Here is a 26924-nt window from a genome sequence, read left to right as displayed (position 1 = left end):
ACGAAAAATAACAGTCGCAAAACTGGTGGAATCAAAGCAAATTAAATTTATGTTTATATCAAAGGAATCTTTTGGTACCCGACTTAACAGAGAACTACATTACGTGCTAGGGGGGACCATTAGGCTGGTCCTCAGAGAGGACTCAAACAGGAGGCTCACAGAATTTAACACTAAACATAATTCAAATAATTATCGACTTCTGCTGGGATCCAACAAAATAATTACAACAGCTCTGATGAGTTTCGACTTACATAATATTCTGGGGTTCCTAAAACGGATTTCGATCTATTGTACCTTGGGCTTCTTGGGTCTTGAATCGACATCGGACCTAATTTCGCACAGAAAATGGACATGGGATAACAATACTGCATGGCATTTACATAGAAGGACGCACTAGGAGTTCTGTGATTTGAAATATGTGTAGGTATTATGGGTAGAAATCAGTAGAAGTGGCGTTTTCCTTTCTAGAGCGACCTCCTCGGCGAATGGAATACTTGCTAAGAAAATCGAATCTAAAGGGTAACAATTGTCTGATTGAAGAAAACTATAAGATTATAAGATGTTGAGCTCTTTCTTGGCGATTTCAGGGACCAGCCTAATGCATTGGATTTGCTATATTTTTGGTTTTTGGTTTTTGTTTCAGTGTGGGAGGAATTTCTATCCGTTCAGCCCCGTTCTTTTGTTTTGTTTAAGGTGTAAACTGGAATTTGCTTGCTATCAACTAAAACATTGACTAAATTTAATTGCACCTACTCCCCGTCCAACCCGTCTCTGGATCTGGCTTCGGGACCCTCTAGCTGTGCGTCTTGCACAGGCGGAGCAGCAGCGGATAGTGAAGATCCTCGTCGTACAGGGCGGAGTCGGCCTTGAGCTGAAGGTGTCGCTGCCAGATGGTCTCGTTGTAGCGCGTGGCCAGCTCCACCGCGAAGCCCCGGGCCATGCACTCGTCCTGGAACATGCTGAGGGTGCGACCGCGCCGCGGGGCCATGATCAGGGCCACGCCCCGGGGCGCCAGGTAATACCAGATGGTGTCGACCAGCGCCGACCGGGCCTCGTCGAAGAACAGGCAGTCGGCGCACAGGATGAAGTCGAACTTTTCCTGCTCCGCCTGCGCCCGGGCCGAGCGCTCCTGCCACTTGAGGACCGAGCACTTGGTGTAGCAGCTCAGTTCGTTCAGGCAGGCCGTCTTGCGGACGTTGTCCACCGAGACCTCGTTGCCGTCGGTCAGGTGCACGGCGTAGGGCTTGGCGTACTTGGCCAGCATGAGGCCGGCCAGGGAGGTGAAGCCGCCGCCCAGCTCCAGGATCCACTTGCCGCGATACGCGGCCACTTCGGAGAGCACCAGGGCCGTGAGAGCCTCCTCCGAGGGCCACACGCAGATGTTGCCCGTGTTGTTGAAGCCCATGAGATCGCTGGCGGTCAGCTGGCGCTCCATGTGGTGGATGTTCACCGAGTACTCGACGTCGTTGTCCAGCTGCATGCGGTACTTGTACCAGTTCTCCGTCTTGCCCAGGCACTTGAGGCTCATGTGGTCCTCGAAGCTGTCCTGCTGCAGCAGGTCGAAGCTCTTGAAGCGCCGCACCGACGCCGTCTGCTCCTCGCTGAACTCGTCGCTGGAGGAGGACACTGTCTCCTCGGAGTCCTTGCGCAGCACCTTGGCCAGAATCTTCCAGCGCTTCTGGGCCGTGTTCTGCAGATTGGGTGTGGCCGGAGGTGTGGGCGGCATGAACCCCTGACCGGCCCCCGCTGGGGGGCACCCCTTGGCCAATCCCTCCAGCTCTAGCTCGGCCATTGGGCCGACCGCAGCCCCAGCCGCAGTCCTATTCAGGTTAACGTCCGTGTCTTGGTTATTGTTAACTGCCAGAGCTCCTGGTCCTCCCGTTCCCATTCCCATTCCCCTTCCGTCCATCGTCATTCTTCGGTGCTCCTTGAACGCATTCAGCGTATTGTCTATATCGTATTGCAGCAGCAGCGATATGGTTGCCAGATGTCCCACTTCCACCTCAGGTGACTGCTCCGTTTTCCGGCTTGGTTGCTGCTGGGCCTGGGAATTGATTTGAGTTTCTGCTGATAATTTTTGTACTAGAATGGCTGACATTTTACTTCAGGCCTGGACTGCTTGTCTTTCGGTTTCAGTTCAGTTTCCGGATGGGTTTCGTATCTGGAAAGGGAATGGGGGCAGAGGAGAACAGAGTTAGCCAGAGTTTTGCCAAAGTTTTCAAAGTTTTTCTCGTCTGGCCGAAACCAATCTCGAATTTTCTACTTCGCTTCGCCTTCTTTCGGGCCCATCATCTTCCAATTATGAATTTTTAATGGCATTCAAAGCGCAAATTATCCGACCATAAAATAAAACATATTATACCGAGCGGCAAAAATCCTACAAAAAATTAACCAAAGTCTTTGGCTACATTTTTATAGACCAGACGTCTGTGAGTACACATTTACTGTATGCATTGGGAGACCTGTATCGACTGTGCTATACCCTGTTCGATTTTCGTAGAATATTTAAGGAATTAAGGAATGATGTAGATTGTTAGATGATCCTATGATCTAATCTTCTCTAGAGATGGTCCCTGGAACTTTGATATATTTTCTTTACCAATCATTATATAGCTATACAATGGTTATTTAATGAATCTCTAATGAATCTTCGGAACCGCCTAGACTCATTTCCATTCTTGAGTTATAGCTCGTTATAAAGAGAGAGAGAGAGAGAGAGACCGAGTTAGTTAAAGCAAATCCTGGGTAAATTTGTCTGGAGTATGTTTTTTAAACACTTAACGAATCGTGGGCTTTCATCTCAAAACTAACTAAAAACAACTACAAAATGTATAGATATCTACAGATATGTATATGTAAATAAATCAAGAGAATATTCCCTCGTGCGTGTACCGTAGATTCTAGCGTGGCTTTTATTGTTTTGATTGTTGCACATTTTCACTCTGTATATTTTGATTTTTGCTGCTTGCCGTATAAATTCATCAAAATTAAGAAATTTTACAGCTCATAAAAATGTTAATTGTGCTGACGTGAAAGCAGGCACACACACTATCAGACAGACACATGTTCAATCTGGGATGGGGATGGGGATGGGCGATTCTCCAGCAAAACCGGCCAGCGCATTTGCAACCCACCCATTTCCCAGCAATCACCGACAACACGAGCATATGGTGATAAGAGGGCATTCAGTTCTGATTAAAGGCCCCTGGGAATGCCGTGGGTGGACAATGGACCACCGACACCTGGTCTGGCCAGCCCGTAGCCCTGTGCGTGGTGCGGCTGAGTAATTAAAGTTCATCGGAATCCAGGCCTCTTTCTTGGTAGCACTCGAATCTGTTTGGCCGGAGAGAGCAACGAATCTGTACAGAGACGGCCGGGCATTGTATACTCCCAGTGTGGGCTAATAAACAGATTTCAAGTTCAAGGTCAGTCGACCAGATTGATTGGGGAATCTCGAATGGGGTTGGCTCGCATCGAACTCCATTCAGGTAATCCCTAGATTACCTAGACCTAGATTAGATTCAGAGGGATGAAGGGGAATGTGCAAGTGTTCAAATGTTGTACTATTCGAATACATATTCGCACTCGTAGTAAACCAGTTGTCCCCCAAATGTTATCCGGGCATTGACAGGTGACACCTGTGCCGATAAGCTGTTGGGACAAGGAAAGCTGTGCTGTTTAATAATGTATCAAAGCTGAACTATTGCGTATTCCACGCGATGAATAATAAACAGGCATTCGGAGTAGATTAGTGTCTCCATTTAAATCTCGATTGGATTGGTTGGGCCCCTCAACCAAAGCCTGGCTTTGTCCAGAAATGATGTCGAGAAATACCCACCAACAGATGCCCAAGTCTAACATTTATGGTTTCAGATAGTTTCAGAGCTATTTCATTTGCCCCTAAAATAAACATCAAACCCAGAAAAAGATCAAAGCGGCGCCAACCAGCCAGAAAATAACCCAATCATCCTGTTTGCTATTCCAGAGGGCTATTTAATTTCATGCTACATATCAAATCAGCGAAGTGCTTTATGGTGCCGCCCCAAGCCTGTCAGAGCTCAAAGGGAGGCCGTAATGAATGTCCTAATCAAACAAGACCCTCAGCGAAATCACACCTTTAGCATCGCCATTATGGTCTGTTCGACGTTGCCCAGCAATTCCTTATCAAACATTAACAACTTTGGGGAACTTCGGCAGCTTCTTCTCGAACTACTTTTAATGACTGCCCTGCCCCGCCCAGACCCCCAGTGGGCGGAGGCGGGGAAACCTCTTTGAAACCCATGCCTAATGCCCGGCTGAAGAATGCGGATTTTGCATCCGCCGAAATGGGGAAACATGAATATTGAGTGGGCTCTGGAAAACGTGCCCCGAACCAGAAACCCGCAGCTCTGCCTCCAGCAAAAGTTTACGCCGGAAACTTTGGTCCAACTTTAAAGCCCGCCCTGCAGCTGCGACAATAAAAGCCGACAATGTTTGCAAAGTGCCCTGGAAGAGACCCCCTCCACCCGCACACGCTCTGACAACATTCTGAGCAAGTGTTCCTCGCCTCAGACCGGTCTGAGAAACACTCGTCAAGCGATTAGCTGGGAGAAGACCCCACCTGGACAGGGCCAGCCTCCGACCAAAGTTCATTTGCAAGTGAGATACCGACAAAAGGCGGAGGCGGAGGCGGGGACAATCGGCGGTTGCCTCAATCAATGGAAATTTAAAGTTCTTTCCCTGGCAAATTCATCCAATTCGATTCGATTCAATCACTCGAGAAACTTTTCTTGCATTGTGGCAACAGGGAACTGTTGTCGACGGGTGCCGTGCAAAAAAGTTGCAAGAACAAAGTGAAAAGGTTTTCCGCCAGCCACACAGCCCCACCATCCCCTGCCGAAAACACTGGGAAAAGAAAGTGGAAAAAAAACTGACGTGCGTGTTCTTCTCTCTGCACCCTGCACCCTGCACCCTGCACCCTGCACCGTTCACCCCTTCTGGGTTCACCCGTGAACATTGGGGCAGCACGCGACGCTATATATACGAGGACACACGAGTGTGTATATCCCGACACATCTGATGAATGCTCGACGCTCTTCGCGCTCATTGCTCGCATTAACTCCCATAATTTATTATTTATTGCAATCTACTGTCACAGCAATTTGCTTGGCTTTTCTTTTTATGCTTCTCTGCGGGTTCTTTATGATTATTTTTTCGAGTCTGACCTTGGGGCCCGGAGTGTCAACAGACACATGACTTCTGGGCACACATCAAGACAGACAGACGGAGGGGACTCATACCCGGGCTCGCACGATAAAGAGCCAACTGTGAAAAAGAGTTATTCCAGCGGCACTGTCGCTGGGGAGATAATGAAGTCAAATTTAATTATGAACGACGGCGGCGAGGGGCAAACTTTTTCCATCAGCGATAATCTAATACACTACCAAGATGGAGGAGGAGCACAAGGAGGGGGCACACCAACACACTTTCCCTTAATAAATTCAATTTAGAGATTAGAGTGTGACACGAAAAAGGAATCAAATAAGTGCACTTTAGAACCTCTTCTAGCAATAGCCACAAGGTAGCATCGAGTGATTAGCTCTTGTTTCAGAGAGTGACAAAACTCATCATTATTGACAAGATATCGATAAATCAAAGCAATGACAGCCCTGATTGATTGATCTTTGGCATAGCATACATTTGATAGGGTAGAGGAATGCGGGGTATGGTGATTGATGCTCCTGTACCACTCACAGCTTATTTAAGATATAGGCATTTACTAGCCCGTCATATCCTTAGAATACATATTTTGATCATTTAAATGAGTAAATTATAATCTCCGCTCTACTCTGCATACGCGGCGTATGCGTAATCGTCAAAAACTTTCGAACGCTTCCTCGTTCATCCGCCATGTATGTACATAGTCGTATATTTTTCTCCTAGAGTCTTAAAATTTTATTAGCGCACATAATCCCCATCGATTTACGACCAACTAACTGTCTGAACTGTCTATATATCGTCATGTGTGTGTGCGTTATTCCATCTTCTCCCTTCTCTGAGATGTACACGAATGCCCGGACCCGTGCATATCGTGTGCGTGTGTGTTTTTGTGTGATTTGTTTACTGTTTACAGGCGTAAGTTGATTCCGACTCAACTTTTTTTTCATGTTTTTCCTGATTTTTGACTGCAAGCCAACGGTTAGCGCATCTGCCTATCCACAAACGAGTTCCATAAACACATATATACTCGTGCATACATACATACATACATATATGGACAGAGATTACACATGCACGACTGCTCAGATTTAATTTACGCTCGCATCTGCTTTTATTGGGCATTTCTTTTCGATTCAATGCCCATTCCCGTACTCATTCCCGCACCCATTCCCATTCAGAATCGCTGCCCTGCCCCTGCCCCTGCCCCAGCCGCCGTCCCCTCCGCAGACGGGTTCAAGTAAGTGCAAAAATGTAAATAAAAATCCAATTTTCTTCCGCTTCTGACGAGTGCACGAGGGACGGTCGACTGTGGACGCAGTGGTCGGGATTCAGTGTGAAATAAAATATTAATTAAATTATTTGCATAGCACATGGCTATGTTCCGCCCCAGGAACATTTCCGGTCTGGCCTGGCCGGAAGTGGTCGGGCCAAGTGTCGCCTCCAATTTTTATTGCCTGTCACTCACTTAACAGCTCCCCTCGTGGCCTCATATCCGTAGTTCCTTAGCCGCAGTTCGGCTGTGACGCTGACGCTGGGAAGGGGCGCTGTGGGGTGGTGTGTCGGGAATCGGGGCGAGTGATCCAACAGCTCATGACATTCACAAAAGTTCAAGGGGAATTCCCCGATCCGCTGCACTGCGCTGCAGCAAACGTGATTACGCCGTACCGAACAATGACGGAGAATGGTAAAGAGAATGAGTTGACAAAAACCAAGCGACGCGTCGCGTCTTGGGAATGGAACTATTTTCTTGGTGACTTGGAAGAAACTGTAGGTAATGGTTTATTGATTTCATTCCGTATGTCTCTGGATATGCGGAAAAGCACTCCTGACAGGGGTATCTAGATAGTGGATAGGGGATAGACTGAAAGAACCAACGCTGTTTTTCAAATAATCGGTTGAGGAAGGAAAACGTTCCACACGTCACTGTGTCAGCTGTTTTCATAAATTGATTTTACCAATTAGCGTAGTCGGAGCCACTAAATGAGGGAAGCAAGGGGTTGTTTAGAACTAGGAAGCAGGCAGCCTGCTGCTGAACTTTTTCTTACGGAAGTTCGTCTACCTTAAAAATTGTATAGATCACAGAAACGTAGCGCCTCTCCCCCCCTTTACCAGCAATATTTTGAACTTATACTATTAATATTCTTATCAGGAAATATGTCTATCATTCATTTCCAGATATACATAGATGAAAAGACATCAAAAGATGTGTCTGTAATCTCTAATAAACTTTACAAGAATTGATATTCCCAGCTGGTCGATTTCCCTATGGAAATGATTCCCTTGAGAATCACGTGGGGAAATCCCCATCGCCATGAAGTGCCGGCTTATATTGACACATGTACGAGTGTGTGGCAGTGGCACGATAATCCCAGCATAGGGAATTCCTTTCTTAAGCCCAAGCAGCATTTGTGATCCTTTTGGTTTCTGGCATCTGCGAGTTATTCGGAAATTGTGATAACAATTTAAGCCACGTACCACAGGAGAATTTACATATTATGCCAAGTCCCCCCCGCCACCATCCCCCCTCTACAGCCACCACAACCATATGACACAATTTTCCTGCATATTGTACAGAGGAGGAGGGTCTGGGAGGAGGATGCAGAAAGCGCAAATATGTAAAACATTTTGTGGAAATAGCTGGAAGTCGCCAACTTGCCAGGACGGGGGGGCGGGGCAGGGGGGTTCTCGTTCTGGTCCTAGAGGAGTGTATTCTGCCCAAGAAATTGACCTCCCTCGAAGGAGGGGACTACTTGGGGGTCATTTGGGGATCGTCCCTGAATCCGGGCATCGCAGAGACGAAATACTTTCTTTCCTAGAGTCATTGCAGGGCTGTTAATCATCGGAGGAACGACAAACATATTTGGCAGGCGCCGTAATTTAAAAATAACAGGACAACGCCTGGACGAACAGGACAGCCGACAGCCGACAGTCGGCAGCCGACAGCAGGGGACATCGTTAGCAGCTGAATTTAACATAACAAATCCGAAAAAGAGAACAAAAAATAACAAGAAATAAAAGCAAATAAAAGGAAAGCAAATGAAAGGAAAGGAAAAAGAAAGAAACGAAGGTCCAGTCTAATCCACTTTGCAGGCCCTAAGCCTAAGAGAGGAGCACACAAAGGGCCAACCCAATTAGGGGGCCTCTGCCCCTGCTCCTGCTCCTGCTCCTGCCCCTGCTCCTGTCCCTGCTCCTGCCCCAGATGCCACTATTAAATATTACGATTATTAGGCAACAACTAAAAAACTGGAAAATCAGATTTTTCCGCATTCCGCCAGCCTCCATTCTCCATCCTCCGGCTTTCTCCTTTCCACTTTCCACTTTCCCCTTTCCCGCACAAAACAGCAACAATAACAAATAGACGCATCAATAAATAAACAGGAAAATAGTTTGCGCCATAAACATTCGTGTAGTTTTCATACAAGTGTATGTTTATGTGCCTGTGTTTGTGGTACAGTACAGAACAGTACTGAATGTACACGATACAAGTGTGTGTGTGTGTGTGGGTGTGTGTGTGTGTGAGTGGCATGGAGACAATTCTCTCGCTTCAACTAGCAACTCAGTCAAATGTGTGGGACAGAGACACGGACAGGATGGACGAAGGAAGAAGGGACATGGAGCATGGGACATGGGACATGGGACAAGGGACATGGGACAGGGGACATGGGACATGGGTGTACGTGGCAACATGGTACACACGGACACTCTGCCAAGTCTATAAATAGTCAGCCACCAGTCATGTCTATTTCCCAGTGAGTGTGTGGGAGCAGGGGCAGGGGCAGGGGCCAGCGGCTATGTAGCCTGCCTCAGGTGCACAAACCCAGCCGCAAGGCAAAATTCTGACGTGAGTCAATGCTCCACCGACGACTCTGGGATTCTGGTTAAATTTCAGCATGCTTTCCCCCTCCACGAGGCTGAACAGGACTTGAAATGGTTATGGCAAAGGCCCAACGAGAGATAAACCAATTTGTAAAGTCCAAGAGAGGGCTTGAGCTCTTGAGCGAAGTTTTCGTAGAATCCGACTAGCATCAGGCATAAGCTGGTAAGCAATGGAAATGGCCGATGGGAGCTGCATGAGCTCCTACGAGGTATCAGCCAGTTGCCACTCCACAGCAACAGTAACAGACACAGTCTCTGGCTGTCTCTGGCTAAGTACTTCTGAGGTGAGGGGCACAAAGGATGCCAATGTCGATGCCGGAGCTTCTTCTGCGTGCCGCATAAGTGGTCCTTTGCCGAGTAAACTGGGGGCCAGGGAAAGAGTGGCAGCAGAGGTACATGGAGGAGTCTGCCTAAATGCTTTCATCACTCAGCTGGAAAGGCGCACGCACGCCCCAGTGACTGCACGCACAGCCACGGCTACAACACAATCTGTGGCAGGGGCAGTGGGAGATAGACGTGCGGGGCAAAGGCAGGTCAACACTGGGTCGGAGGTTAAAGCCGCTTCAGATAGAGGCCCCAATAGACCGCCGCGACGGAGCAGCATAAACTGCTAATTTCACTGAAAATATGCTTCCAAATCAATCTCCTCCAGCCACCACTGACCGACTATGAGGCTAATCTTGATCATGAGTACGGCCCCCAATCTAGACACTTTTCAACTCTAACTCTGACAATGTAATACCTTTTCTGACGGCGATAATATATGAGGTAATTTAAGGCTATTTTTGGAAAGTCGCGTCAGCTATCAGCGATAATATGACGGTAATCGAACTTGATAATTCCAATTGAAATATTATGGGCTCGGATTTTGATTTGTGGGGGGATAATTTGAATGCGGTTGTCGCCGACTTGGCTGCCCCTTAAAGTGTGGTGCACTGAACAAAACGAATAGATAGATACCCTTATTTCTGCTGGATGGGTTGTAATATATTTTCCATTGACGTTGGTTAGGGATAGACGCACCCAAACGCAAGCAATAACTGCCAATTCAATGTCAATCTGCACGGCAAGATGCCACACGAATCTTGCTCTCTAGTGCAATCCATCATAGCTGGAGGCAGGAAAGCAATAACCTATCGCATGGGTAACATCGGTAATAGTTCAAACGGCCATGCCACCCGAGCATTGGACAAACAACCAGCATTGGCATTGGCATTGGCCATAAATCTCTCAATTGCAAAATATATGTAATATAAAGTTGATCTGAACAGCAAAAACAAAGAAGAACGAGCCGGTGCTTTCCATAAATCAAATAACAATACAATACTCGGGTACTCGTACAGTAGTAATCTTTTCCCATTGAGACAGGGCCGACCTCTGATCCCTTTGAGTGCAGAATTGCATTTTATGTGGCAGGAAATTCAATTTACAATTTACAATTTACAATTTCCTCGTATTTTGTGTCTTGTTTTATTTTCAATCTCAAATATCACAGGGGCTCTGAGGGCTCTGATGGCGAAGGGAAACGAAATACGAGTGTATTTGAATCTATACATACTCGTCCTGCACAGATACAATTCCTAATGAACTTTGACACATGGCAGGGATACTGTCCGTGGGTGGCCTGCCCGCTGAGCCCGCTCGCGTGTCCGCGTCACAAGTCAAGGGGGAAAGCAGCGGCAACAGCAAAAACAGAATGCCCCAAGCTGCAAGCTTGACGCATGCAACTTTTTGGCGAACGGCACTCAGGGGGGCCACTGAGCGAAAGGACGGGGCAGCTACAATGTACCGAAACTGACTGATAGATGAACTGACTGACGGACAGACTGACTGACTCACCGACTGAATGAAGCTCTCCTAAGGAGGTCCTCTAGGAAATATTTTTGGCAATTTTCATGGGAAAAATGTGCTATTTTTGAAGGTGAATAATACAATAGCTCTTATGGAATCGAATTATTCTGCTGTTTTACTGAAATTTACAAAAGGATAATTATTTATCGATCATCTAGGCCTCTCCCCCTCCCCAGTCCCCACACAAAAGTCGCCAAGCGCACATGTCATGCCCCTGCATGACCGCGGCAAGGAAAACCGCAGGGGCGTGCCCAGGCTTATCGCAAAATCAGGACATTGACTGCAGCAGAAATGGAAATAGAAAGAGTTAGTTGGTTCGTTAGTTGATTATTACGTGTCCTGTCCTTTCCACTGGCACTGTCACTGCACTTTTTTGCGGTACAGTCCTGCTGCCGCAGCTTATCGCCGCTTAATGGGTGACTGCATTTCGGGGTTTACTTTTTGGGCTGACGCTGCGTATGCGCAATTCTCGCTGATTACGTATACCTCGCCGCATCATCGGACCGACCACCGACGCGCAACAATGGCGGGCGAGGCGATGCCTTGCCCCAAGTGCTCTTCCCGTTCCGAGACGGCTTACATTATGCAAACTTGGCAATAAAAATTCAATTAAGTTACAAGGACGCGCTGTCAAGTGCCCTCCCCCCGCTTGGGGGCAGAGGCCATGGATGATAGCTGAATTTGCCGATAAATTGAGAACGTTTCGTAAGCGGCAGCAGCAATAGGCGTGGCAGGGGCAGGCCCAGGGGCAACAACAAATTGTGACATGCTGTGCGGCCGCTCACGGCTGTGATGCACGTTTTAATTATAATTTTGACGCCAACTGTTTAAACACAGCTACGCTGCCGCCACACACATTCGAGACACATGCGCCATGTGCGAGCAGGGCCATGGAGCGATAACAAAGCCGGGGCCTATGTGCGAGTGCGTCTCGCTTGCACTAATTGCTTGGACCCAAGCAAGTGGCGGCACACCCGAAGCACACCCCCCGCGGGGCACACAAAGAGCACACATGGTCAAAACAAGTCACGAAACCATCAGCCGCCAGGCCCAAAGGCAGAAGAATGCATCGGGAGAAATTCTCGTAAAATTGAATTGAAACCAAAGCCATACGAGCACGATGGATGAAAGGACCGCTTTCTCATGCCGCTGTCAAAGTTTGCATCCACTTCGACTGGCACCTCAGATTCGTTCCGGTTTCTGGCTGTCAAAGCTGGCCTGCAACTCCCTCACATGGCCACTACTGAAAAGTCAAGGATGTTGCTTGGAACCAGCTCTTTTTTATGGCATTTCACTTGCAGGTGCTTGTAGCTGCCGTAAACTACAAGCCAGATCAAAAGGAGGAAACCCAGAAAAGGAAAACACACATCAAATGTTACCCTCCATCTTTCTGGGCTCTGGGCTATCTTCAACCTGTATTTGCAGCTGAACTTTAGCAGCCTTTTTAACACTCCTTTCATACCACGTAAGCTACATAGTAGTTGCCAAATAGGACACAAGCAAAGGAGAGCCAGGAGTCTTTAATAGCCAATAGTCTAAAGGACGACTTTGCCTTCCACATTGTTGCGAGAGCATGAGAGCCGTAGCCGTCTCCGGACACGTCTCCCGGCTATCAGTCGAAATAGAACAGAACCCGACACGGACTTAGTCTTTAAAGCATGGCTTCAGCGAAGAGAGGATACAATAACTTATCGATGTCAGTCACCAGAATAGCCCAGATTATGAGGGATTTATCGAAGGCAGTGCTTTAGAGTCCTGGGCGATTAATACCTCGACGTAAGTACAGGATGTATCTGTCTTAGTAGCGATAGGACTTGCTACTTGCTTAGCTCCACTCAGGCAGACAACAGAGTAGATCAATGGGGTCTCTAGCCGCATAGGTCTCACCCCAAAAATGTGGAGAAAAACGGATGGTGCCTCTAATCTGTCCCCTCACTTTTCACAGTGCATTCAAAAGACGGCAGGCATGTGACCGTGTGCCGTAGCCGTAGCCGTACGCCACATGCCGCATGCCGCATGACGCTAGCCGCTTGCCACACGCCGTCTCTGTGGCTGTGTCCACTTTTGAGTGTGAGTGCGGTGCGGGGGGGGAAGAGGCCTAGCCATGTGTTTCTGTGGGGGTGTAGGAGTGCCGGTTAGATTTATAGCCCCCAAAGCTGTAGATCCGTGGGGTGGCTCTGGGTATGGGTGTGGGTACAAGTGCGAGAGAGTGTGCCCGTCTCTGGCGCTGTGTCCGTGTGCAGCCTGTACTCAATTAATACTCATCAGCGTGACATTAGTGCCATTCGCAGATGAGAATCGGAAGAGGAAAGCAGGAAAAAGCAAAGATACACAGACAAGACAGTTGAACACGTGCGGCGCTCCAGCGGCCAATTATTCGGCATCCTGAGAGGACATAATACCTCCGCCCACCTAATGCGCCCTCTCACTCAATCAAAGTTCGTCTCGTTCGAGACGTCTTCTTCAGTCCATCATCGAATCGGTGCCATAAATCTCTTTCAAGTGTGCTCCTCATCATCAACAACAGACATTTTTATGCGTAGCATGAACTTTAAACCAAATAAATAGAAAATGGTGGCTCTTCTGCCGTTCTGCTCTCTCCGCTTTTTATGGCACAGCAAAATTTAATGCGACAGTTGGCTTTAATTAGCCCATAAAACGGGGACGGGACGGGACGGCAGCAAGAAAACTTTAAACAGTGGGCAAAACTTGAGCTCAGGAGAAGGCCAACAAACAGGGAAAAGCACATAAAAGGGAAAACCGCAGGAAAGCCACAACATGGGGGGCAGGGGCAGGGGCAGGGCCAGTGTCCTTAGTTGACCAAATGGGAAATGCCTGGAAATCATTGAGCGTAAATTAAATGTAATTGAAAGCGATTGACAAATGGAATCGAGATCTGCCAGCCCAAAGGCGAATGGGAATCCGGGGGGACTCTGGGAATGAGTGGGGATTTGCGGCGATTTGTGGGGTGGGTCCGAGCTCAATTAAACTCTGAATACCCTCGATTCGGATAGAGAATAATCTTAATAATTGTTTATGTGTGGCATTGTAGGAGTCTCCAATTGTGTGAAGTTTTCATAAGAAATGCAAGACAATAGAAGCGTCTTTGCATTGTTAATTGCTTGTTACGTATACGTAACGTATGCGACTAGTAGCCATTAATCAATGGTTAATAGAGGTGCCTACAGACTCTACAAAGTATAGATGGAAGAGAACGAAGCAATACTAAAATTGACTGTTCCACGGCCCACAAAGTATCCATAAAAACTTGTAGTTGATCAAAGGAACTGTCTGTTAGATCCCCTCCAATCGAAACTTCAATCTCTCAAAGTTTCCATTCAACCCAATCGATGGACTTTTGCTTTATTTGTTTTGTTTATCTTTCACTCATAAGAGCGATAAATTTATGATGAAATAAATACGACAGTATGCAATTGAACTTTCAAGAACTTTCCTTCACATAGTAACTTTATTTTAGTAGGAGAGACTACTCGAAGCACGGCTCTGCCTCTTGGTGCTCTCTCAGTTTCACTCGACCAAGAGAGTTCTCCGAGAGGCAACCTTTCGAGTCAGGAATGAGCAGTCAGGAGAGTGGGGGAGTGATATTTCCGAACACCTTTGGACTTTTGCTAGCAACTGAAAAGTGCTGCCAAAGATAATATTTATTTTAGCTGCGAACTAACGCCCAAACGGTGACCTTACGTTCCACGGCTTTACTAAAAGTCACCGGGAGTTAGATAAGTTAAATTATGCTTTACTGTTATTGATAACGAAGTGGCCTTAAACGGCCTTTGGGGGGCACTAGATAAGAGGAAACTTATCACGGGAAATATGTACATATTCTAAAATTCAATTTCCAGCAACACATTTTTCGGGTACCCAGCGAAACGATTGTTCCACAAACAAATAAAAAACAGACATTAAATGCCCCAAAAGTTGATGAACTGCAGAATATTGTTTTACGGAATGTACAGATCTAAACACACAAAGGATTCGAAATGCTTACGTTGGAATATTGTACACTCATCCGCATTGTCGGCCGGGCCATTAAATCGCTTGAGGGCGGGCGCAGACTAAACTCCGAAATGTTTGGGATCTCTTCATTGACGATATGTTTGGTTCTGGGTTCTAGTGTTTGTTGAATATATTCAATACTCAACAAAAATCAAATAAATTTAATCACTTTTTCAAGATATTAGCTGAAGCTTTATTTACAAAATATTTGAATTTGTTTCCACTTTTTGTTTGAATCCACGCACAGTATTTTCCGAGCACACGCGCCTCGAAGCAACAACAAATGACGAAACGGAAGCCGCCAACGAAAAGCGGGAAAAGCGCTGTGTTTTCCACCTTCGACTCGTTTTCTGGCCAACGGCCACAAATAGTGCTTCGAATCTCAATCCTGAATTTCCGCCGCTTCGAAAAAGAACGTTAATTCAAACGTATTCGAAGGGAGAGAGAGGCACTCTCACGAACGCGCTCCTGTATGAGCTGCAACCACGCGGCGTATGAGCAACGACTGAAATTGTATTTGAGCGAAAAGAGCTTCGCTGCCGAAAAATACACACGGTCGAGCAGGTTCGTTCGCAACATCGAACCTCGAACCACGAACCTCAACCTCGAGCTGGCTAGAAGTACTGTGTATGGTCGTAGTTCTATATGGTTAGATGGTGTACCATTAAGAGAATGGGAAGAGTAAAACAATGTATTTGAGGTTTGGATAGACCTCGAGGAGAAGAATCCAGGCTGGCTGGCTCATGATGACGCGGCGGTGGCTGAACGCCAGAGCCGAAGACCTGTGTTAGACCTATCGTTAGCCGTTTGGTGGGATTATCTCTTCTTTTTTGGATCATTTATTCAGGATTAGAGTGGGAGTACCCTAAATGATGATGACGCTACTGAGTTGAGTGTATACACTCACCCATACACTATTTATGGGAAAGCCAACTACAACAAACTTCGCTCACTCATCCTGATAATGACACCTAATGGATGTACATCAAATGCGTTGACAGGCTTCCTTCAAGGACCTCTGTATTGTTTGCGGCGTGGCCCGTGACCTATGTTAATGTCTATGAACCAGCGATCTTTCCTTTTATAGTTACATTCATAATATATGAATCATAAACAGTCTGAACCTTGAATACAGGAATGCAGTAATCTGCGCAAAGTTTCAGCTTAACATCTGAAGGACTTGTTTCCATAGAAACTGACTCTCAGACATGGAAGGATAAACAAGATAGCTGCCATATGGCATCACCCCGTTACAGACTGTTTCAGACAGTGGAAGGGCTTAGAAGTACCACTGTACCTCTTTAAGAGCACCGCAACACACTCTGGTTAGAATCAGCGGAATGTTGATTCACAGAAGATGTAAGGATTGACAGTTTGACCAAAAATTTGATGGCTTCCGGTTTGATTGAAACCAAGAATACACCAATATTTGTAGTTTCGCACGACTTTGGAAACTGTTGGCAGAGCTGATGTAATGCATCTCCTGTTACCAATTCCAAGTAAACTTGGGCCCTCTCTGGCCCTGCTTCACGAAAACCAAAAGAAAGGACACCACTGGAGGGGATGGGAGGATGGAGGTGTCAGCTCGCGTGAGCGTTTTGACGTGTTAATGCTTCTTTTGGCCAACGATTTGCGTTGGCCGAGCTCTCGTATGGCAGCAGACGGCTCACCCGCCCCTACTCTCCGTCTCACACTTTATTTTGTTGCTTTTAAATGATTTTCCATTTACAAATTTCACGCGTCTAAATGTTTGTCTTCTGCTTGTTGGACTGTTGTTGCTTATCTATTTCCTTTTGATTTTTATTTTTGATTTTCCTTTTGCCTTTTTTCCCTGAATGCCGCTGGCGAAATTCCCGTTCATTCATAAAAAAAGAAGGTGCACAGACGGGTGCGGGAGGTGGAGGGTCGGTGCGACTCGCGGACGTGGAAAACAGAAAACAGCAAACAATAAAAGGCCAGAGCAGCAACGCCGGCAGAGAGCCAGAGAAACGGCAGAGCAACGCCAGAGACTGGCCAGACAAACAGGCGGGAAAAGTGAATGGGGGGCAAGGGAGAGGGTGGGGGAAAACCATCCTGGAGATGGTATAGCCATGAGGGCGAAGGAGGGCGAAGTGGACGAAGTTTTGTTTTTGGTAACGTCGCTGTTGGCTCTTTTACTTTTGGCTTTATTTATATTAATACATATGTATTTGTATCTGGTGTGCTCCTATGGCTGTGTGTGTGTGTGTGTCTTATTTTTATTTATTTTCTTTTTATTCAACGCGTCTGAAAACAAAACACAAAACGCAAAAAAATGTTGTCAGATTTTTGTTACTTTTTACGAGGAACAAAAGAACAGGGAAAAAAAAACAAAAATCAAAACAAAAATGTTCAAAAAGAAGAACCTAAAAAAAGCGAAAGCTGTAGCCTAACGACTGATAAAATTGAATCGACACTGAGAGAAAATATAGGAAGCAATAGGAGTAGACATCGATGGATGATATTTGATTGAAAACTTCAACTCTTTTGTGTAAACGAGATTCACCAAGGAAACCACTCGGATCCGAGCAAACAGCGATAAATATTAAGGGTAATCAAGGTGACTGTTTTCCTAGAGATCCACGGAATTAAATTCCTCGATTAAAACACCCCACAACATTTCGCAACTAAGCTTTCTCTGAGTGCATAAGGAGCCGCCTCCGCCGCGACCTTAGCCCTTGTTCCCTTGTTCTGCATTTTCTGTGGTTTTTCCTTCGGGTCCACCAGCAGGAGAAACGGAAAGAACAAAACAAAAATATGCCAGCTGAAAATGTCAACCGAAGGGAAGCAAGGACAAACTGTTAGTCGATAAGGTCGTCCGAATCAGAGCACACACAGAATCGGGTTAGAGCTGTCAGACATTCTGTCAGGTCGGAGGAGGAGTTGGAGGTGGTGGTGGGCACGGGATGGGGATGGAATGGGCCAGTAGTGATACCCCAAGCAGCGATTACCCTAATTCTCTGGCAGGATTCGGAGTGGGTTTCGGCGGGGGGTGGGTTCGCTGGGTTTAAAGCTTAGAGAATCCTGCCACCATTCCACGAAATTGGAAATTGGTTTTCCATGATTTATCTCTGCCATTGGCGGTTCAACAGAACGAAGCGGATACGATTCTGATGAGGATGATGCATATATACATATGTGCGAGTAAACGGATTGAATAACAGGATTGTTGGTAGGGATTAACGCCATGGAGAGGTTGCTCAAACGAAACCAAAGGAAACCACCTTCATCACTCCTTTTCCGAGGGCTCTCCCAACCCAGGCACTTGTAACCTTTCCAAGGTCCACCTTCCACCAGTTACATAATCGTTCAAGGGCTGCACTGCTGACGCCTGATCTTTCGGCACATAGTTCGAGCCAAAACGTGGGTTTATTTTTAAACGAAACGAAGAACCCGAAATTACAATTATTTATGTGAGAGGCGAATAATTCATGGCTCATTTGCCGCTGCACCTGAAGGCTTATTAAAATAGAGCGAACGAACCCGAGAACCCAAGCAGAATAAATAGAAAGAAGCAGGCCACAGTCGAGTGTTCCGACCATAGGATACCCTACCCGACACGAAGATTCATTCATAAATAGCCTGTCCGATTGTGTTGTTAATATTTGATTTAATAATTATTAATTTATCCGTAAAGGTGTACCCAACAGGGGAGGAGAAACGAGGAGACGATCGTTACACGTAGTGCCTGGGGGATGGGAAACCCCTTTATTTCGGACTTATGATTAATATTTGTACTACTCAAAGACTAGCACCGCCTATACCGAATACCCAGAGCCAAAAGTCATACCAAGGGGACTCGGGACACGGGACGCAAGGGTGTGCGAGTGCGAGTGCGCTCCCCGCATGCGGCATCTGACATTGTTGCTGTCGTTCCTGTTGTCTCTGTGGCCGTTGACAGGCAAACAGCAAAACCAGATAAAAGACAGCAGCAATGGCAATGGCAACGGCAACGGCAACGGAAAACTGAAATAATGATACCGCAAATCGGGGAGGAGCAACAAACCGAGCGAACAGTTGGCATTTTCGATTTGCGTCAACGTCGTTGGTCGTTGGTCGCTGGTCGCTGCACGTTGGTCGTTGGCAGTGTCCGGAGATGGACGGACCTGAAGACCGAGCAGCCCAGCGCTGGGCGGAGGGAGGAGGGAGGCGGCAGGAGGGCGGAGGGCGGACAGCCGGACTGCCGGTCATGTAAAATTGATGTACAAACGATTCTGTCTCTCGGTCCCGTCTGGTCCGCATGTGAAATAATTATTAATAAAAATAATGTGCCATGAAATGTTTTCGTTGTCGTCCTCGCAGATGCACTTCCGCCTGCTGCGCTCTGGCTGGGTTCCTTGGATGTTTGGGATGGGGGGTGGTGGCTAAGGAGGGCAGATATACGGGCATCTCTACGGGTAATTAACAAACAGCGGGACGGGCTATAGTCAAGTTTTGCCAGCTTTCAGCTGGTGCCAGGGGAGTCGTACTCTTGCATCGCAAAACATTTTAGTTTTAATGACAACAGCAGAAGGGAATTCCTGAAGGAGGGATGTGCATGTACATAAGAGTTTAAGATAATTCGAAACCTTGAAGTGTTCTCGTTCACTCGAGATTTAATGTGTTTTTGTACACACTCCAGGCTCTAGACTCCAGGTTTTTGTTATTCTATGAGTACTTCTTACAAATCATCGAATATCCAATACGAGTAATAATGGGAGCATTCCTTTTATACTCAAAAGAGTCAACAAATTCTTTGGGTCATCTGCTGCTTCTGTAAAGCCACTGAAGCCTCGAGAAATCTTTGAGATTGCTGGAACACTTGATTCGTTGTCCTATCCTCCTGCTTCCTGTATAAAGGAGTATGACCTGCCTCAAATCGATCCACATTGAAATACATTATCAGAAACCCCTCCACCCACTACCCCTACCCCTACCCCTTCGAGCAATTACTGCCAAATGCTTGAGAGAACATCCGACAGTAAGTAGCTAATTATCCCAACTCGGTCCGGACGGACACCTTCCTTCAACGCCATGCCACGCCCACAGATGCCCGGCTGCCCCTTGCGTCCGCCGCTTTTCAATTAGCTTTGAATGTGATTTTGAATTAAATTAAATCGGTTATTTTTATACGGCCAGTATAATTACATTTTATTCGGCATTAATTGCTGCCGCCTTCCTCTGTGCGGCCAAGCAGGTCGTTCTTCACCAACCCCCTCTGCCCCACAGGCCTCTAAAAGCCTGTTGTATGTATCTTTCATTTATATTCGAAAACTTGGCACAAACCGTGCCCACAATGGGCAGTGCATGACGCAAGTGACACGACCACGACCACGACACCGAAAGCCCAAGACATACCCTCGTACGGGGTCCCACCTCCGATTTTTTTGGCCAACAAATCTCGAAATGGGTTTCGGTTTGGGTTCGGTTTAGGGTTTGGATTGCAGTATTTTTTGAAGGCATTTTAATTACTTGCAAATTAATGGCGCATATTGCATGCCCGCGAAATCGTTGAAGATGAAACGAATACAAGCCATAATTATGCGAATGTGGATCATAAATACTTCGGACTGCAGACTGCCTGGGCGGGGGGCGTGTGCTCGGAAAAGCGAAAAATTTCACGAGGGATCTTAGCCGTGAGCAGACGCTAAACATAGATGCCCGAATAAACAAAGTCAAAGGCGATCGCCGAGTGTACTGCATCTAAAAGCATCTTCCCCTTCCTTTCCTCTCCATAGGTAAACAATATTGGGAATTATCCAAAGCGGAAAGCGAACAGAAGCACCCTAGTCGATGATGGATGATAGGCAATAATTGCACAGATAATGGAATGTGTCCCATGAATAGCTTAACTCTTAAATGCTGTGCTGTTCCACAAATCAGAAATGCTCCGAAATTCTCTGTCCATGCAGCACACAATGCAAATCCGGAAAATATATACGAGTATACATACATATATGTATGTACGAGTAAAAAAGCGGCAACTGCATCGGCAAAGGCATCAAATTAGTGAGCCAGGGGCACTTGTGCCCAACGTGGCCATCATTGCGATGCCCAAAAAGTTGGCAACAAATTCGCGCGCCGTTTTTCAAGTACCGTTTTGGCCGCAGTCCCTGTGTCTGCCCTTCCCCTGCACCTGTCCCTGCCCCCTTGCCTTTGCCTCCTCTTGGTGAAGTGCTCGGATGCGGCACTGGGCGCCCCATTGAAACTGTTTGTGCCACCAGCAATTGCAGCTTGGCCATTCAGACACACACACGAGTATCTGTATATCACCACAGCTGTGTGATGGAGTCACAGCTTGAGTTTGTGTGTGCGGGCATGTGTTGATGAGTTGATGGGTTGCCCCATTTCCCCATAAAATATTCAATAATAATCTTCGCCTTGACCACGTCGCATATGCCGAGTGCCAAAAGGACTTTTGTTGGCTTCCGTATCCATTCAAACACTTTCTAAGGACTCGAGAGGGGAAGGAGCAAAACAAATGCCTGGAAAAATATATAAAAATGAAGTGAAATCATTGCAAAATATTTGGAAATACTTTTTGGACCTTTTTCGTTTACTTTTTTCTCCCATAGTGCCACATCTAACCGTATAGAAATATTAGACACTTCCCATACTTTTCCTTAAATATTAACATACTGATAACCGAAGCCCGAAGCGATGATTTTTTGGAATTTTAGTCAAAAAGAAAAACATAGTTCATGTCAGTTTTCTGCTGAACTTTCGATAGTATTTAATCTAATACATTGTAGGTGTATGTACGATTATGGCCTCTAAAAACGTGTCCTGGAAACCACAAACTTCCTTGCTATATTAACAATGAATCGATCTATGATAAAAATATTATTTCATATAATTTGGTAGGTAGCGGTTTGACTTTTGAAAATTGTTGAACCTATTCAGTTGAGCGGCACTGTATGTGGAAACGAATTTTTATTTACAAACAAAAAAGTGTTCTGTGTTCAGTTCAGAGGGCAAAGTAATATGCTCATTGTATGGCTCATAAAGGAATATAACATTAGTTTATAAATAGCGGAAAATTAACGTTGAAAATAAGAAAATTATCATCATATGACGCTTCTGCATACTCTCTTGGTCTCAGTAGTAATGAAAATAGTGTAATAAAACTTAAAAATGCATAACCCATTACCATCCAGAGGCTGTCCTTTGGTGCAGCACTGGCTTAGAAGATAAATTCTGTAATTTTGGTTTTATTGGGGAATATTTTAAGAGTTTAAAGTGCAACAATCTCTGTGGATCTCTCCACTGAGACTTAAACAGAAAACCACTAAAATGTAAGTTGAAGCATCTCCAGACTCCGAGAAAGTTTCGCCATAAACATTGTGTACACAATTGTTGTTGTTTTATGTTTTTTGTTGTCTGCATGAATTTGATTAATTTATATTTCCATGCATATATTTCCCTTGTTATCCATTTGCTTTTAGCGCCTTTGTCAGAGCACTTGAAATGCTTTGTTTGTACGTACGTATATTTTATATCAGCCAGACAGCATCTAGATATAGATTTATGTATTCTCTATGTATTTTGTGTGCCGTGCTGTGCTGTGTGTTCTGTGTGGCAAATGGACAGTTGGCCATTAAATGGCCTCCGTGCCCCCCCAGATGTGGCCACAAGTGCTCATCGTAATCGTATTTCATTTTTCTCAGTTTACATTCAATTTGCTCCCGACAATCAGCATTCAGCATTCGACATTCGACATTCGACATTCGACCGAAAAGTCGCTTGAGCAAAAACATTTGGTTTCACTTTGCGCATAATTAACTTTTTCATTTGCCGCCCTACAAACACATTTCCACATTTTCCTAATTTTCCGTATTTGTGTATATTTTCCGATGATTTTACCGCCATGCCTGAATCGCTGCTAAATTCAATTGAATATTTCGGGATATTGCGGGGATTATTTTGAAAAGCTGCGATAATTATGCATAAATCTCTTTTATGATGTGGGGGCTATGTGAATTATGTAATTTATGTATTTCAAAAATCTATATTTCGGCTTTTGGTTGTGTGAATTGAACTAGGATTGCCGGCTGAATCACAATGGCGTAATGGTAATTGCGTATGATATGGTGCTATGAGGAATAAACAATTATGCTGGATAGGAGCTTAGGTGTTTGTTTATCTAGAAAGATGTCCAAAAGAGATATGTAAAGATGTTTAGATTGGATCCGTCCGTGTCGTTTGGAAGAAAGTTTGCCTATTACTTTGCAACAGGGAAAATCGATTAACTTGAATAAATATAATAAGTAATTGAGTTCAATTTAGCCATAATTTCTATTTAAAGTTTATTTTTGGCTCCCCTACCGCGTGGCTGGCCTTTCTGACGTTGCTGGCGTACACGCTGCGTATGAGTAATGAGCAGAGGCGTTCGATTTCTTGCTCTTGAAACGATGCCAAGCGTGCTCAGACAATGGGCCATAGACTGGCAGCAGACGCGGACTTTTCATTGAAAATGTGTGGCACGAAGTGCGAGAATGGGAGAGTGGGAGAGTGGGGCAGTGGCGGCCCGGTCAGACACAGACGCAGCGACGGCGAATAAGAAAATCCATTTCCAAAATAGCAAAGTAATTGCAAATCGTAAAACTCATGCAACCAGATCGAAAAAAACTACATTATATGGAGACCTCCTCCCTGAGACACATACATGCATATACGTAGTGATTGTGTATGTTTGTGTGATGCTGCCTATGTGTATAAATACATGTTTTGGTGTTGTTTCGCACTCTCATTTTCTCGTAGTTGTTTTGCTTCCAGCGGACGACTGATGAGGCCGATGATTATGTTCGTCAGTTTGATTACGCATACGCATTGTTGCCGCTGCTAGATCCAATTAGAGTGGACCCTGCCCCGCCCCCCCCGCTGCATGCTTGTGTGTGTGCCTGTGCCTGTGTGTGCGTGTGTGTGCGGCTAATTGTCAGCCAAGTGCACTCCTTTTAGTTACTTAAATGTAATTGCGCACAAGTGCAATTAAGCAGCTTGACACACGCGGCGAAAATTTCCACGCCAGCCAGGGCTCTAGGCCAGGACAGAGAAACACCCAAGCAGCTGTCGGGCCAACAGAGCTGTCGGCTTGGCTTTGACTACACCGCCAAAGGCGGTGGCTTACGGCTGTTTTACCGTCAAAGACAGTCGCCACTCCAGCTACTTTGATGGCGCGTGAGGCACATCCCATGCTATTCTATAATTTTTCCAATAACCAGTATCTTATCCATTATTACATCTCCAATCTGACGTGCTACTGCTGATCCCCAAGACTCTCGCACAAAAATCAATTCGAATCCATATTTCTTTCGATTTAAGTCCTAGGCATCACTGGTGCCTGCCACTCCTCAGACATCGGGCCCCTGACTCCTCGGCCGCTCCTGCACTTTGTCTTCATTCATTTCGAGGCAGATTCGCCATCAAGTCGTAAATTTTAAATGCCTTTGTAGGTCATTGCTGCCAAAAGGGGCAGGAGCATCGAGAAAGCGAAAAGAAAATAAACGAAACGAAAAGAAAAGAAAAGAAAAGAAAAGAGGAAGAACACGAAAAAGAGAAAGAACTCTTGTAAGACGAAAGTTTGAGCTGAAATTTTGCCAAGCGAGTCTTTTGAACTGCAGTCTCCCGTGGCCCCTCCGCTCCTCAAGGCGAAATTTATGCGCCTGGCTGCGTCGGTCAGCGAAATGGCGCCAAAGTTCAAAGCTCCAGTCAAAGGTTGAGCGGCCCGGTGCCCCACACGTGCTCTGAGCGAGGGGCAGAGAGGCACTTAGTGGCCTTCTCCCACTCTCCGGGCCTGCATGATTGACTTTTGGCCATGGCTGTGGCTGCCATGGCTTTTGTCTGTGTGTCCTGTTCTGCATTCAATTTTATTGCAAATTGTTTGCAACAGTGTTTGAGGCGTTGTTGTTTGGCCATGCAGAACATGTCGCAATGCTCGAGGCCCAGGGCACAAGAACTGCACTGGCCATAAAAAATGCTGCTGCAGTGCAGCCTGGCACCAGAGCCTACCGAGAAGGATATGGACACGCACACAAGGAGGCAATCGAGAGAGGGGAGGTAACAGCAGTGTAAAGGCGGAAAAGTGAAAAAGTGTTTGCCCATCACGTTGTACGAGTATTCGAAATGTGAAATGTGAACGTAACAGCAGCGAGGGCTGCAAATAAAGTTCTTCTTCTGATCTGATGCAAGCAAACCTGCTGCAAGAAGCACTTCCTCCAAGATAGTTCCTTCAAGCTACTTTTAGACACTCAGCAGCCATAAAGTTCTTAGGTTCTTAAGCCTCTTAAACTTGACTAAACTTGAACTTTCATTCAACTTTCATTAAATGTCCTGATACAGGATCGTTCTCTCTGTCTAATAGCGGAAACCCTTTCAAGACTAATTCAATGAAGTTCGTTAGATCCTTTTTGGTTTACCATTTATCATAATCAAAAACAACAAATACAAGGCGCATTGTTCCCCCATTCAGCGTGAGTATCTTTATTCATTTCATGAATGGTTCAACCCAAATTCCCTAATCTGATGAGAGGCTCTCATTCAAAATTCAAATGACTTTTCAGCCCTCGATGCACACAGCCGCACTTTCAATGGCACAGGCACAGATATAGATATTTTGCGCTCATTGAAACACACGACGACATGCATGCATACATAAGCCAAAAACAATGCAGACACACTAACACTCTCACAGATGCACTCGCAGAGCTATGGCAAATTTACAGACAACCCGAAGCGCTCCTCCAAAGGCAGAGCAGAGTGCCAGCGGCGAACAGAATGTTGTTTGGATTTATTGTTATGCGAAACTTGCCTCTAAATATATTTCTATACAAATATGCAAATATTTATGGTACATATGTTGCATTTGCATTTGTATTTGCATGTGTGTGAGACCCCTCGAGCATGCATCCGACCGCGTGTGTGTGTGTGCGTTGGCACGGCTGCGGCAATGCTTTACAATTAATTTGGCACACACGGCGTATGCTGAATATTATTTGGTGCATCGTCGCTCGCGTCTCCGCAATCGAGTAAATCCGTGGCAATTGGCAATTATACAAATTTTCTTCATACACAATTGCCAGCGCAAGTGGAAAATAGACCAAGGAGTGCCGAGCCCCACCATTCTGTGGGATGGATGGGCAGCAGGAGGGGCATCCTGGCGCACGTTTCCGCTGTTGCCACGGCCACGGTGATTGATGGTTTGACCTCCTCCAATGATGCGACAAAGTGGCAGCTCTATAAATGATTCAGCCAGAGAAGGGAAGGAGTTGAGTGGCGTGGAGATGGAAATGGAAGTGGATCTGGTGTCAGGTCAAAGGTCTGCTGAACTTTAAATGTTTCAGCGACATTTACTTTTGTGCTTTAAGACCTTTCATCAACCCATCAAAATACCAATAACTATTATACAATCTATGATATATATCATAAATACGTACTAGTGTTTGTGTATTCGAAGCTAAAGACAATGTAGGTCCTAAAATACTTGAAATTACCCACAATTTCGAATCTACCTACACATGTCGTATAGTTCCACGAATATAGGTGCACAGTGTAATTGAACTATTTTCTTCGATTTTCTCTATCTATAGCTAGTCAGCTGAGAATATGTTCTTTCTAAACTGATATGTTAAATATTCTATAATTGATTGATTTTCGGCCAGTGTACTTACCAAATTGTCATTTAGAAAGAGACATCAGCAACGGGAAGAAACTATCAGGAACCGCTTTCTTCCTCGCCTCCGACGATTGAGCTAATGGCAGCACCGACAGACACAAGCATGTGGAAACACGAACAAACATGCGTAGTCCTGATGCATAGTGGGGGGGAAGGGGGGATGGGAAGTAGTGCCGGCAGGTGTCACAACAATGGCGCACGCTTTTCATGTACATATCAACCGATTCATCGCATTCCATTAGCACCATCCAAGTCTCCGTCGTACTCTACGAATCCCAAATATTATAACTTCAAACGATTCTCGGTTCGTTTATTT

The 26924-nt window shown here is 45.9% G+C and overlaps 1 protein-coding gene across 2 annotated transcripts; it reads right to left on the bottom strand.

The window, feature by feature from the left end:
- Nucleotides 1–558: 558 nt before the first annotated feature.
- LOC4816728 (calmodulin-lysine N-methyltransferase) lies at nucleotides 559–26924 on the bottom strand. 2 transcript variants are annotated; one of them, XM_033379838.1, is made up of 2 exons: nucleotides 26604–26924; nucleotides 559–2161 (listed from the first exon to the last, which is right to left on the bottom strand). In XM_033379838.1, exon 2 carries the CDS (start codon nucleotides 2096–2098, stop codon nucleotides 794–796), a length of 1305 nt encoding a protein of 434 aa, XP_033235729.1. In that variant the 5' UTR covers nucleotides 2099–2161; nucleotides 26604–26924; the 3' UTR covers nucleotides 559–793. The 2 variants fall into 2 exon arrangements, with proteins under 2 accessions (XP_033235729.1, XP_001356034.2); XM_001355998.3 differs by lacking the exon at nucleotides 26604–26924 and adding an exon at nucleotides 14933–15084.

This window comes from Drosophila pseudoobscura, chromosome 4, assembly GCF_009870125.1.
Source record: "Drosophila pseudoobscura strain MV-25-SWS-2005 chromosome 4, UCI_Dpse_MV25, whole genome shotgun sequence".
Classification (NCBI taxonomy): Eukaryota; Metazoa; Arthropoda; class Insecta; order Diptera; family Drosophilidae; genus Drosophila; species Drosophila pseudoobscura.
This window is presented reverse-complemented; position numbering and strand designations above follow the sequence as displayed.